Below are 14996 nucleotides of genomic sequence, written 5' to 3' on the forward strand. Positions count from 1 at the left end.
ATTATATTATATAAAACTAGAATCTTTATATTCTATTTATATTACGTTTATATAGTTCTGATGTAACTTTTCCGAGTAAGAAATAATAGTAAACTGTAGTGTAATTTATGATACATAATTGTGTGTACTTCCTTTATCGTAATTGCATTAATGATAATGTTATATATAATCGAATTAAATATATTATAATCACTTCGATTACAGGCTACTATATCTTATAAACACTCTTTCCAAATATATTCACATGACACCAACAAATTACGAAATTTTTCAGAGTACACTAAAGTGCTGTCAAATTTTACGTAACAGGAAATGACGTCGGTTGCTAGGCTACAGCTCATGCATATTTTGTACCACCTGAGCTCATTAGACTAACAATAAAAACTTTTAGCTCAGTTTTGACAAAATCGACCAAAAAGATTTTATTGTTAGTCTAATTAGAACAGGTGTCACTGAATATTCATGATTATGCATGAGCTTGTTGCTTAGCAACCACGTCATTTCCGGTTTTATGTTTTTGTTGAGGGCGTCCTCGAAAAAATTGCTAGTTTAATAGAGTAGCACATATTGAGTTAGAAATAAAAGTAAACTGTAGTGTAATTTATGATACATCATTGTGTGTACTTCCTTTGTCGTAATTACATTAATATTAATGTTATATATTTCATGATTATTAATCAGTATATAATCGAATTACATATATAAAAACACTCTTTCCAAATATATTCACATGACACCAACAAATTACGAAACTTTCAGAGCAAGGTGCTGTCGAATTTTACAAAACAGGAAATGACGTCGGTTGCTAGGCTACAGCTCATGTATATTCAGTAATACCTATGCTCATTAGACTAACAATAAAAACTTTTAGCTCAGTTTTGACAAAATCGACCAAAAAGATTTTATTGTTAGTCTAATTAGAACAGGTGCCACTGAATATTCATGATTATGCATGAGCTTGTTGCTTAGCAACCACGTCATTTCCGGTTTTATGTTTTTGTTGAGGGCGTCCTCGAAAAAGTTGCTAGTTTAACAGATAGAGTAGCACATATTGATGAAGCAATTTTTAACTTTTGGTTTAAGCTTATTAGTTTATTATAATAAGGATATTTTAGCTATTGAATTTATTAGAGTAAACATAGACATTTAATAAGATGAAAAGAAATTCAGAATTCCACTTGATATTTATTTTTAAGCATTGAAATCAAGTTGTGATATATATATATATATATATACATATATATATATATATATATAGATTTTATATTTATATAACTGTAGGTCTATATCATGTACATCTGGCAAAAAATCAAATAAATATGATTTTAATCCTCAAAATGTTATATCTTATTATTTTACATGTCTATATTCTTTACAACAAACGGGTTACTTTATCTATTAATAAGATAAACATTAACAGTATTATTATACAATATTAATAAACATAAAGCCTACAAGAATTACTACATATTGCTAACATTATTTTTGAGATTATTGCAGAGGAAAACATTTAAAAAATAAATTTACACTATATTTTAAATAATTTCATATCCAGAATTTTTGCAGGATGCTTGATGAGTGACACAATTTTTGGCTATCTATGCATAATTGGTAAGTTCTGTTGTCCTTTCACGATTAAGTCCAGACATTATTTCCTGATAGTTGTGGCTTCTTTGTCTACATCACTGGAACAGAAAAATATTGAGGAAAGATCAGGAAACAGAGAAAGAATTATAACGGAGTATCATCAAAACATGATATATAAATAAAAACAGAGGCAGAGCCAGTAGGTTTGCACCCCAACCTGAACATTATCGTATTCAGTTATCGCAATGGACAATGCTGCTGATACAACATAATAGTACTCCACAATTCTTATCATATCAGCATTATCATATCAAATTCTAATTATTTATAGTATCATCATACCACGGAATGATGTGAGGATTAATTAATACATGGCATTGGGTCGGGCTAGTAGATCGCAATAGTGCAAACAAATTATGTTAGCATTCCGATTGTAAATAAAATTTATAAAAAATGTACTATTCGATAGAAATGAATATATAGATTCATAAATACAGTATATTCAAACAATAAACATAATACTATATCTATAATCTTCATACAAACATTTTTCATGATATAATATTTTTTGATTGATTGATTGAATTTATTTGATGCTCAACATGCATAAGCAAGATAACAAATGGATTGAGATCAAGGAAAGTAAAAATTACCGTAATGAGCATCAGGAATGCCAATTAGGCCAGAGTCCAGCCCATTTCCAATGAGGTCCAATTTAAATATACACTGTCTGTCTTGAGCTGGAAGATAAACAATTTAATTCCATAAGTGAATTATTATATTTAAGTAAGTTACAAACTTATAATTAAATATATGAATGGCAAAATTTTTACGGTACAGGATCGGCCAATGTGATTTTAGACCACAATGGGGATTGGCTATCAGAATATATTTGTTTGGATCGGCAAATTAATGTCGCAGAGTCGGACGAGGAAGTTAGTTTATAAGTTATGGTAACTCGGACTACATGAGCAAGGCTAGTTGCGTTTTAAGTTAAATATAATGTTTAGTTTACAGCAACATGTGCTACTGGGGCCCCGACCCGGGATTTATCAACCTTAATGGACTTTTAAAAGACAATTATAAACCGATTTCTAGTTTGATAAATCTGGCCCCAGCATACCAACTTATGCGAAGAATATAAGGACAGGCTGAGTTATTTAATTTATTCCCTTTATAGGTCAGAAGAAATGTTAGCCGTGTTTTACTTTTTGCTAAATATTTCTCCTCTAATTGCCATACAAGTGTGGCTTATCCTGTTTTTTAAAAATCCCATAGATCCTGCTAATTAAGGACAGTTAGGTTAGGACTACATTATTTTCAAAAATCGGTTTCATTAAGGCAGCTAAATTGTAGAAAACTCTTCCTCCTAGCCCCATTTTTTGTTAAATGGTCTGCTGCCTTATCTCTTATTGAAAACTGGGAGCCCTCTTGCTAACATTGTTTTCAAATTCAAGCTTTTTTGTATTGCCTTTACTTTCATGTATGAATTACAATTTATCATATGATCAGTGGACCACTTTTGGTGTTGGGCAGTGCTCATGTCTTGATCTAGGCACTCTCTAAGTAATTTCATCCATTGTATATCTATATGTTGAATTGGTAATAAATAAATAAATATCCGTGCACACATGGCCACATAGAGAGAGTGAGATAGAGACGCTCAGCCATGTACGGCTCATGTCTGGTTTTTAAAATGTATCTGTATTTCAAAATGTATTGTAAATGTATTTCACATTTAGACTTTCCTCTGGATGAGCATTTCCTGTTAAACGGATACCGGTACTTTATAAATTTTCATTAATATTATCATTATTATTCTTATTAATTATTATTATTATTATTATTATTATTATTATTATCATCATTATTATTAGGCCTATTATTATTATTAGGCCTATTAATATTATAATTAGGCTTATTATTATTATTATCGTTATTATTATTATTACAGTCCTATATAAAATGCTCAACTGCTCTGTATATTCCAGAAGGGGAGTTGTGCAACCGGCCACAGTCTAAATTATTCAAAAATTAATTCGAAAATGGAGAAAAAAAAGTGAAAATTGTATTGCATTTCCTCTTAAATGGATATTGGCACTTTATAAATTTTCATTATTATTATTATTACCATTCTTATTCTTATTAATAATAATAATAATTATTATTATTATTATTATTATTATTATTTTTATTATTATTATTAGGCATATTATTATTAGGCCTATTATTATTATTATTATTATTATTATTATTATTATTATTATTACAATCTTCTATAAACATGCTCAACTGCTCTGTATATTCGAAAAGGGGAAGTGTGCAACCGGCCACCACCTAAATTATTCAAAAATTAATTCGAAAATGGAGAAAAAAAGAGAAAATTGTATTCATATTTAAGTCATTTCTGGCCATCTAGAGCGAGTTGATCTAGAGAATGGACCATTAAAGTGACATAATCATAAATCCAAATGTGAAAGTCCTCCCTGGATCCCCTCTATTTCGAATTTCAGGATCATCACTACAGTAGTAGCTTTATCTGATATCGACATCATGGAAGTACACATCCATGAAGATATTATTATCAATATTGATAAAAACGGTGTCATTTGGGCCTACCCCGATCAATTTCGCTGTCCTTTAAAATAGGCCTAATATAGAAAATATTTTTGTCGAACTATAACAAATTTCGATTGTTCAGGATTAAAAGTTGTGTGTACCAGATCTTGGTAATAAACTGCATATATTGTCAATGAAAAAAACAGATACGAATCTACAATGTAAACAACGAACGGAAGTTAACAAGCCCTAAGCTGTAATTCCTGTAAATAACATTTTTTAGCCAGTTGCAGGTCTTCGGTGGTATTAGCGAGTCACTTGGAATGTATGTTGTCGAATAGAATGCAGCATGTCAGTGCATGTTTCTGTCGAGGAAATTGTCAATGCCTTCAATGCGGCTGCCTAACAAACGTAGTCAAAATAATAACCATAGAATGATGCCAGAATTCCCATTTAACTAGTGAATTAACGATGCAAAATGTTCAATACTGTACTCACATTTGTTATTACTGTAATTGTAAAGTCTCCTTCGTAGTCCATTGAGTAATGTTGATGTAAAACGCCACCTGGAGTGGTATAAAAAACAATTCATATTCTTTTTCTAATGCGCCATTCCTTTATGACGATGACGACGACGATGATAATAATAATGGTGGTTATGATGATATTGATGTTGATGGCGATGATGATGATGATGATGATGTTGACGGTGATGATGATGTCGATAATTATTATTATGTTGATGATTGTAGGATAAGAATCGACTTTAAAAAAAAAAGACTCCGATGGAATCAGTATAGGCCTAGGCTGTTATGTGACACAAAGGTATTAATGGTCAAGCCGGCCATAATTACTTGCAATCTAAATTTATCACCCTTTTAAAGTGAGGGACATTATATTTAAATGCATGTGCTATTTCCCGGCAAAGGAGCCATTTTTGTCAACCATAATGTTGTGTCCGCCCCTTGATGGGACCGGGTAGTGGCTGTACTGGTTACCAGTTGGTGCAGATCATGGGGAGACGGGATTTTTGTTGGTGCTTCATTTTTACTATATAAAAGTGTCATTATCCGCCATTTAGAGATACTATTTATTTCCAACAATTTTCACACCTCAGCCCCAGATGGGTGTGGACTCGCATTTTATCTTTGAAGTGATAAAGTAAAGTAAATACATCAAAGACGGTGTTAAGTCTTATTTTCTATGGTCTCATCACACATACTAATGATCTATGGTTGCCAAAAATCATGGTAAAAGTTCATGAGAAAATTGTTGGCGCTTCATTTTGACTATAATGGTGATGTGATGAGTGTCATTTTCTGCCATCTAGAGGTAGGCCTAGTATTTCCTCAAATTTTCGCACCTCAGCCCAACTATGGTGGGGCTGAGGTGGGTATGACTCGCCTCCATCCCGCTTTTATAATGGCCAGACCACTTCCAAAACGCTTCCGACAGCTATGCATAACACAATGAAGTCAATCCGGCGTTGGTGATTGATCAGAAGTACCGTAAAGCGATATTTTCATAACATAGAGGGCGCTATATCTACATTTAACATAATAGGAACTTAACAGAGTCTGAGTGCCTATATACTGTACTACAATTGCTGTGAATATAAATATTCTGACGCAATGAAATGAATTAAACGACCAATCAGAAGAAAATATAAATAGCCATAGGCTCTTTCTCTTTATTGCATACAAAACAACAAAAAGAATACAGGTATGCAATAGGAGCCAAGAAAAATAGCCAAAGCTAATCGAGCTTGAGCCCTTTTTTTTTTTTTTTTTTTTTGGTTCAAACATTTTCAATGGGGGTGACTTGGGGTGTGAGGCCCTGCTAATTTGTTTTCTTTCAGCAACTGTTATTACAGTGTCCTAATAAAGTATAGTATAAAAGTGGTTTGGCACAGCAGTGAAGGTTTGGTTTCCCAATTTTGATGCCAGGGTTTCAATCCCTCGCTTTGCATTTCACTTTTGTCTTCGAGCAAGGCACTTTATCTGCACTGCTTCTCTCCACTCACGAGCATAAGTGGGTACACCACTCTTATACCACTTTTCTCTCCATCACTACTGCTTTTACATCTGCCACTCCTATTATCTCCCTTTAACACCACTACTGTTCCTTGGGCACTCTTATGACAACCAAACTAGTCCATCCAAAACCTCTGCACCCATTAGTGCCTCTAACACAACTATCTCTAGCACCTCTATCACTCTAATTACAATACTACTGTACAGTTGAAACAAAAAGTCATTGACAAAATTTTACAAATGATTCCACGCCATTTATTCGGTTGAATTATCTTTTTCCTGGTTGTCATGGCAACATGTACAGATATGGACCTCTTAAAATGACTAAATATGGAAAAGAAAGAAATACAATAAAAAAGTAAATTTGATGGAGTAAACACCACAATATTTTGTCCTTTGTGACAACAAATGAGATTTGCATTGTAAAGTGGTTATGTTGTTTGAATTGAGCACAAATACTGCCCTCAACATTGTAACTTTTATTTGAATATGACAGTCTCTACCAAGGCTAAAACTTTTTAAACCACAGAAAAACAACTCATTATCATCATCCAGAAAACTATCTGTTTGAATTTATAAATGCCTCGAGATATAAAGTAAAACTGAATTGATATCTTCATTAAAATTTAATTATAAGACTTACTGTATGGAGTAATAACCCTAGACACTTAACCAGCCATAATACCAATAAGGTTGCACGACACCGTTTTAGCATCCGAATGTGTACACCGTTTTTTTCTATACAAGTAATTGAATATGAACTTAACAATGCCCTTCGATCTAATAGAAAATTAATTATCAAGATCTGATTGTTATATATCTGTATAACAAAACAAGTTAACCCAGAACAACCGTTCACTGTATGGAAAACCACCGTACTTTGCACTAAACTGCACTTGACAACATTCTTGTTACAGGAAAACTATCACTATCTACAGTGCATGGATTTATTAATGGGCTGACAAGTGGAACTTTTTGTCACAGATGTGTTTTATAGCATGAATCTCTACATCCTCTGACCTCATTACAGAAACAAACAACTAATCAAATTAGGACAATGGAAAACTATTAACAACCTTTTTTACTGAACACACATAGTCATCTTATTTACAGTAATTTTTACAATGTCAGTGTCATCTCCAATCTCACAACACAGCACTTCTCTACCAAAAAACACACACAAAGCAAAAACAATAACAATAACTTCCATAACACTTATGTTTAAATAATGATCATTTCTTTGTTTTATGAGGTAAGGACTACTAGGGAAATGTTGGTATCTTGCATTACAAAACACCAAAGTTTATAGTTCAAATGTAGCTAATCCGCTGGTTAATCTATATATATTGTCGTCGTCATCATTTCAAATTTTGTTAATGGTTTTTACAAGGCTTCATTTTCCCATGAAATACTGTTATTGTTTTTTTTGCAGCAGTTTGCACTGCTAACAATACACCAATAGAAAGTTCTGTGTGTAAAGTGACCAAATACCATATAATACACATACATTTTCAGTGGCTGATCAGACTACTAGTCATTACACCTAATACACATAACATTAAAACTCTGTGAGATATTGTCATCTGTAATGACATACTTTGGTTTACTAGGTTTATCTCCAGCATCATTGAAATGAACCAACGACCTTCCAGGCTACTCTCAAGGCGCTATACCTGTCTGCCACATTGGACTTTTGCACGATCATATATATACTTATCATCATACAAGGTACCGTCTTCTCTAAATAAATATCACATTTTCATCCGAACTTGAATGTTTTTCACTATCAAAATCACTAGGAATTAATAAAACAGCGAAATTGACGTCCACGTTTTATGAAATCAAAGTTCTCTGTGGGAGATGCGGAGATTTCACGAACACACACGGTAATTTTATACAGCAGAGCAAATCGCGTTTTTTAGATGACATTTCGGCAAGTTTTAATCATAGACAGTTGCACATATTTTCCTTAATCAAAGGATTCAGGTTTTGCCCGCTTCTATCGATCATTGATCACCAACTCATTGTTTCTTCAAAAAACTGAGTAAGCAGGGTCTCTATAATGACAAAATCACTATCAGAATCGATGATTTATATCGGAATCATCAATAGATTACTTCGTACAGAGTTGCTTTCTTGTCACCGGAACCAGTTACTATATACTTGTCATCACCAGATATATCACAGCTGAGCACTGACGATGATTCTTTGGACTGTGGAACAATAACAAATTCTTATTAGATTTTTGTAGAATCGAATGACTAACCTATATTAACCCTGAACAAATAATATAAGGGGATGATATTTGAAACACATGTTATAGACTAACATTTTATAGTTAACAGAATTAAATATTAAATATACATAGTAATATATCAATGACAATAACATTAATATAATTGATTCTCCACACATTTTATCTCTTGGTGTCACTTGCGTTTGTATATACTAGAGCAACTAAAGCCCTGCACTCACAGCGTTGTAAAAACCATCGTACGACGGTCGTTAGACGAATCTAACTTTGCCCACTGAGAGCGCTAGACGATGCGATGCTGATGGCAGTCTGAACGGATCGTCATTAAACACGATCCATTGCGCGCATATCGTGCGATTGCATTCTCCATAGAATTGCCTCAGCTGACTGCCATCAGGTACAGTGACTACCCAGCCTTAGGCTCACTACTAAGAGCATTGCTTATATGTGTGTATACTAAACTGCAATACTGGTATCTATTGTCATAAGAACAATTATATAAAAATTAAAATGTATTCTAAGTAGTCTATTCTGCCTCACAACCTAGTAATAGGGCTTTTAAAAACATTTTTACAGAAATCATGATATAGTACTTTACTTTTATTTTACAATCTGAAGACCTGAATCAAAAATATTACTTTCTAATACACCTAGTAAGTTAATAAACCTTACCTGGAATATGCTAGCCCCATAGGGTGTCCTCCATGCATTGAGCAGATTGTCCTTGCCTGTGCTAACAAACCACTTTCCACAGTGTGCAAACTTCAGTGATAATACGCAGCTCTCGTGTAAGAGAAGTTGGTACTTGTCCGGTTTACTATGGTGTAACACCTCAACATTACTACTTTCCATTCTGTAACGAAAAACAAAACAAGATTATATGAGGTGTTAAATTGAATAATAATTCATTCAATTATTCATAATTTAAATTTAGGGATAATAATTTTGAGCTTTGGAAAACAAGAACTATATTTGTATCAAAAGATCTTACAATAACAAAATAGCGTTCTCCGCAATTTCTGCGTGCAAATTCTGTAATAATGCAGCGTAGGAGTAGGACGCTGTCTCGCAATTACAATTACTTTGTATTGTTACCTGCGTGAATTGGATGCTTCTGTTTGTTACATGCAAACCACGGAAAATGCTATCTTGTTATTACAATATCTTTGATTTTATGTGACTAAACACTGGCTGGAACAGACAGCAAATTATTCTGGAACAGGCCTCATGGTTTGCACATGCAATGTGTAATGAAGTTCAGGTCATTACATTCTCCTGCATAGACACTACAAGTAAAACACATTCACTTACCCAACAGCAAGCCAGTCGCCTGTAGGACAGTAACCAAGGGAGAAAATTTGTGATGTGAAGTCATGCTGTTGTAACTGACGACCCTATAAATAAAGACATTCAAAAGGACATTAATAATAATCAGGAAAACATTGTTCATGTTCATGGAATTACAACTTGTCTTCACAGAATAAACCGCCATATGGACCCCAAGCAGGGCTTTTAAAATTACTAAATGTATCACACTGTGACTTGTGTAAATATTTTATAATTTTTACATTTCGGTAAAAAAAAAAATTAGCTTGAAATTCATATTGTAACATTAATGCTATCATTAAAACAATAATAAGGCTTTAGACTAATACAGAGTGCACCAACCAATTCGAGACATCTAATTTTGAAACTCCCCTAATTCAAGATCATTTTTGCAGAGAAACAAATAAAAATCTTCAATCTTATAACACAAATTTAACCCTCTAAGTGGAGACAAAAACCACAGACTACCACAAATTTTCAGGTCCTAAATGTGGTCTCAAATTAGATGGTGAACTGTATTGGGAAAAATTAAATCCTGCTTTACTTTAAAAAATATATATATAATTGTAAATAATTATTTTCATAAATGCTTTTACCTCTCTAAGGTCCCATGACCTGACGGTGTTATCTAAACCACCTGTCCACAGTTTGGTACCATCAGGAGATATATCAATACAACTTGCACCATCTGTGTGTCCCTGGAATTGCCTAAAATAAACAGACACATAAAATTAAAAAAAATATTGGTCCATAGATCAAAGAAGAATAATGGAAAAACAAAGACTTTCAGTTCACCATACGACAGTTTACACAATGCACACAAAAAAACTTTGATCTTCAAAAATCAGTTTTAAAACCAGATGCAATTTTCATATTACACTGGGCTGTATAATTGAGGTATAATTGTGATGTGCTGGCCGAGACAACCCTGGCACTGAGGGCGCTCTTCTGTGTTCACATTTTACAGTGTGCATATTTACAATCGGCCGATTCCACTTTTTCTTATGCACTACCTTAACTCTACAGTAAAACTTACCTGACTAGCGTTTGGTTATGCAAATCCCATACTGCAATGTTACCATCACTACAACAGCTAAAACAAACTTTAGAGTCTGGGCTTATGGCCAAAGCATAGCACGCAGGTGCACTGGATGTAAGTTCTGCTTTTATACGTGGTGTTGGCTGAAAGATAATAAATTAGCATAAATGTTTCTGTGAAGCATAACTTTTTTCAAAATCCATAAATTTATTTTAACTCAAAGGTAAAGAATCTGGTAGGCAACTACCAGAGCTTACATTGTAACTTGCATTACAACTTGCATTGCAATTGTATAATAGTATTAAATTGTATGAAATAGTAAATCTGCTATACTAATATAAGCTGACGTATACTTACTGCTGCTAGATCCCAAATTGAAAGGGTGCTGGCCTCACCCCCTACAAGTAACGTCCTGCCGTCTGGTAGTAATTTACAAGATCTGATGTAATTATCTCGATTCAGACAATCTAACTGTGAAACTGGACTCTTGTTCCCGGGTTGACTGATGTCCCACACCTTTACACAACCCTGTAAGTGGAAACAATCAAGTATTAACAGAAGTCTAACCTAATTATAATATTTACCACATATTAAGCTCTGTCTATATAATATTAATAACAGATGCTGGTACTTTTTTACTATATAATGTTTTCATTGACCATAACAAGGGCAATCATATTTTGTTGTTTTTAAATCAATACAATGACAAATGACTACAGATAGTTTGCATTTCTGGAATATAATTTCTTGTTCAAAAAATATTTATAAAAAATTTTCATTGATTCAGGCATGTGGGTTGCAAATGAGTGTCATTATTATTCATATTGTTTCATTTCTATTAATATGCAGTGCACAATTTGAACTCCATGATTTAGCTCTCACACAGTGTCTACCACCAGCTCAGTCGACTGTGCTATGCAGATCATTTAAACAAAACATTTAATGAAATTTGTAACCAAATGAATCATGGACTGCACAAGTTCATGCCTTTACAAATGGGAGCAACATGCTCAAGTTCATTTCTGTGCATGTATAAGAAGATTATACATGTGGGTGCATTTCATTACTCACCTTTCCGCCTGTGTAGACGTGCCTTGTAGGGTTACTTATCGTCACGGCACACACCACCTCCCCGTGGTTCAGGGTGTTTATCTGTCGAGCATGACGGGGAATCATTGAACCAATGAGAGCATCCGGTGGAAAGGGGACAGGCTGCGTTTGCCCATCAGCACTCACATGAAATGAATACGCCCTGCAACATCAAAATCAAGTTTGTAATCTTCATTTTTACTTCAAAATCAATAATAAATTAAGCCACATTACCCTGTAGCAAGGGTATATTAATTTAATGCAGACATCTATTAAACTGAGGATTAAATGCCTATAACATTTGCTGTCACATGCTTCAAATCAATGCATATGGTCATGTGATAAGGATGGTGGTGCAATCAATGAACCAATCAGAGCGTCCATTACAGAGAGTACAGATTACATGTGCCTATAGCGCTTAAATAAAGGAATATATGCCCTAAAACACCAAGTTAATGTTTATAATATGTATAGTTTTATCTGTATTTTAATAAAGCCATAAAGCACCCTCCAGCAAATGTATTCTAATTCTAAAGTTCAACTAACTACATGGATTAAATATCTGTCAACGCAGTCTATTATCACATGGTCCAAATCAATACACATGCTCATGTGACTCAGAACATGATTTTGCTTCAAAGATTTAGGGAGCAGTATTAAAACTTCCTAAGAACCAGATAAGGTTAAAGTGGAGTTCCAGTGTTAAAATTTTCTCAATACATTATATAATTTTGTCTTAACATCTTAGAAGCAATTCACTAAAATTAAAAAATTCAGAACTTTGCATTTTCCCTAAAAACATTTTCCTGATCAGTGCAATGCCACTGTTCTCCTCTTTAGTCCAAATAAGTAATACACACACTAAGAGCAATACGCCTAATACTTACGGTTTACCACCCGGAATTCCCGCCATTCCAGATATTCTTGATTGGTGTTCAAAACCATTAAACTGCAATGATGAAGATAAAAAAATGTTAATCTATCACAAATACATATAAAAGGAAAATATATATCAATAAACCATAGAAATAGAATGAAACTGAATTAATTATAATTACTAGTTTTTTACTGTGACTAAATAAAATCATTTATCATCCTTTATTGTCTTTTTATAGTAATTTTATGTTTAATCAGCCTCTCAGTAACTTTTTCAGATATGTGATTTATAATTTACATTTTAGTACTAATATTTTTTATAAGTTAATTTAAATTGATTGAAAGACTTACCCCCACTGGGGTGCGACTGTAGGGATTCAAGGCGCCTGGGGAAATGTTGTGTTGCATGCCGGGTACCGGATATTGTCCTGGTAGTTCTGGGTTGATGCCGTGACCTCCAGGATGCATGAACGGATAATGCCCTGGTATAGAAGAAGGGGGAGTGTGTAATGCTGAATCAAAAGAGGGGAAAACACAAAAAAAAAACCACAAAACATTAAACAACAGGACAAAACGAGTACTAACATAACATGCATGTTTGATTCACACGAGAAAAGTAGATTGCAACTTTCATTTTCACCATATCTCTCCCCAACAACCCAGCTCATATTCCAGATATTAGTGTTTAATATTTTGGTTTCGAAACTCAAATAGTTTTCAAAATAATTTGGAGTGCTTTTAAACTTTAAATCCAAAGGTCAGCTTTCAAATTCGGATAAAATTCCAATCTTTCTTGCTGTGTTTTTATTTCAACAAAAAGTTTTTAAACAACAGAATTTACATACTTCCCTTAATATATAAAGCATATTCTTTGTTCAGTAAACATCACAAGCAAAATTGAAAAGAAGAAATGAAAGTACATTGGTTGATAAAACAAAAACTACAGTATTTAAAAACTACTGTTATCACACGTGTTGCAATGTGTGTCCACATGGTCTACATTGTTATCACATGTTTAAGGATGGTGGCCTTGTCTACACTGTATCACATGTGTACAGACCATGTCTATACCACTGTCATCAAATGTTTGCACCATGTCTACATGGTGAGTTACAGCATAATTTGTATGCAGTAACTGTTTTCTGATATATTTTGATGTAGTTCATTTTTATTGATACTGTTGTTTTATATCTGACTATCCCAGAAAGAATTATCTTAAAGTAGTGTTCTTTGATATGATACATTTTGATGGAAATAAATGTTATGATGAATGAATGAATTAATACATGTAACATTATGTCTCACATATCATGATATGTACTGTGTTTTCACCATGTGTACACCACACCTTCACTATGTGTATGCCTTATCTATGTAATGTGTATACAGTGTTTCACCATGGAAGAATCTTTCTTTCCTCCATGGTTTCACTATGTGTAAACCAAATCTACACCTTTTGTACACTGTGTCTGACATGTCAGGCACAATGGGTTTTCACGATGTCAAAACCATCAAACTTACCAAGTGGTTGAACTTTGACTTGCTTGAGACTGCTACCGGCGGAGCTACTTGGGGTGGGTGCACCACTACTTGTAGGAGTGACTGACTTTGACACTGGTGATATTGGTTTGTCATTCTGAATACACAAAAAAAAACAAAAAAACTTGGCTTGAGAATATACTTTGATCTTTTATATTCCTTAATCCATAACAATCTCTTCAGAAGAAAAGCAATCCATATATGGTGATTGATAATCTCTATAATCTGTTGGATTTAGAGATTATGGTTGACTCGTTCACAAGGAGGCTGCTATTAGAATAAGAAAACAGAATTGCAAAAGCTAGTTTCAAATGTATCACTTGATATAATACATTTTTTTTTTCACAAACCTCTTTAGCTTTTGAAGATGTTGGTGTACTTGCACTAGATGAAGCAATACTGTTTGGGGTGCTAGAACGCTCCTTCTTAGGGCGGTGCTTATCACTGTCCAATCTATCTCTGGGCGAAGGCCTCTCACCATTGGCTATCGGTGATTCTCGTTCCTGAAAATGATAAAAAAAAATGACTAATAACTTGAACATTCAGGAATATAGTGTATCAAATATTCTTACGATACAAGAATCACTGATATAATAAATGTCTTTTTTTTCACAAACCTACATAGCTTTTGAAGATGTTTTTCTTTAGTTTGTCATTATTATCACTATTATAATATTATCATCATCAATAGTAA

At 33.5% G+C, this 14996-nt stretch overlaps 1 protein-coding gene and 1 long non-coding RNA gene across 4 annotated transcripts in view; both read right to left on the reverse strand.

Moving 5' to 3' along the window:
• Nucleotides 1-906: 906 nt before the first annotated feature.
• Nucleotides 907-4767, reverse strand: LOC117110944. The gene is made up of 3 exons (XR_004445791.1): nt 4645-4767; nt 2241-2327; nt 907-1685 (listed from the first exon to the last, which is right to left on the reverse strand). It is a non-coding gene; the product is annotated as an uncharacterized LOC117110944 (long non-coding RNA).
• Nucleotides 4768-7213: 2446 nt separating this feature from the next.
• The window catches only part of LOC117110949 (transducin-like enhancer protein 1), a 35288-nt gene continuing 27505 nt past the window's right edge, over nt 7214-14996 (reverse strand). For 2 of the 3 annotated variants that reach the window (XM_033253801.1, XM_033253800.1), the window contains 11 exons: nt 14653-14805; nt 14285-14399; nt 13115-13275; nt 12775-12836; nt 11870-12050; nt 11156-11326; nt 10796-10941; nt 10356-10467; nt 9745-9827; nt 9106-9286; nt 7214-8392 (listed from right to left, as the gene is read on the reverse strand). In XM_033253801.1, the coding sequence (XP_033109692.1) occupies nt 8285-8392; nt 9106-9286; nt 9745-9827; nt 10356-10467; nt 10796-10941; nt 11156-11326; nt 11870-12050; nt 12775-12836; nt 13115-13275; nt 14285-14399; nt 14653-14805 (1473 nt within the window). In that variant the 3' untranslated portion in view covers nt 7214-8284. The remainder of the gene's footprint in view (nt 8393-9105; nt 9287-9744; nt 9828-10355; nt 10468-10795; nt 10942-11155; nt 11327-11869; nt 12051-12774; nt 12837-13114; nt 13276-14284; nt 14400-14652; nt 14806-14996) is intronic. The other variant, XM_033253802.1, reaches the window with a different exon arrangement.

This window comes from Anneissia japonica, unplaced genomic scaffold (assembly GCF_011630105.1).
Source record: "Anneissia japonica isolate Jap-2015-1 unplaced genomic scaffold, ASM1163010v1 scaffold277_len1293397_cov203, whole genome shotgun sequence".
NCBI classification, from domain to species: Eukaryota; Metazoa; Echinodermata; class Crinoidea; order Comatulida; family Comatulidae; genus Anneissia; species Anneissia japonica.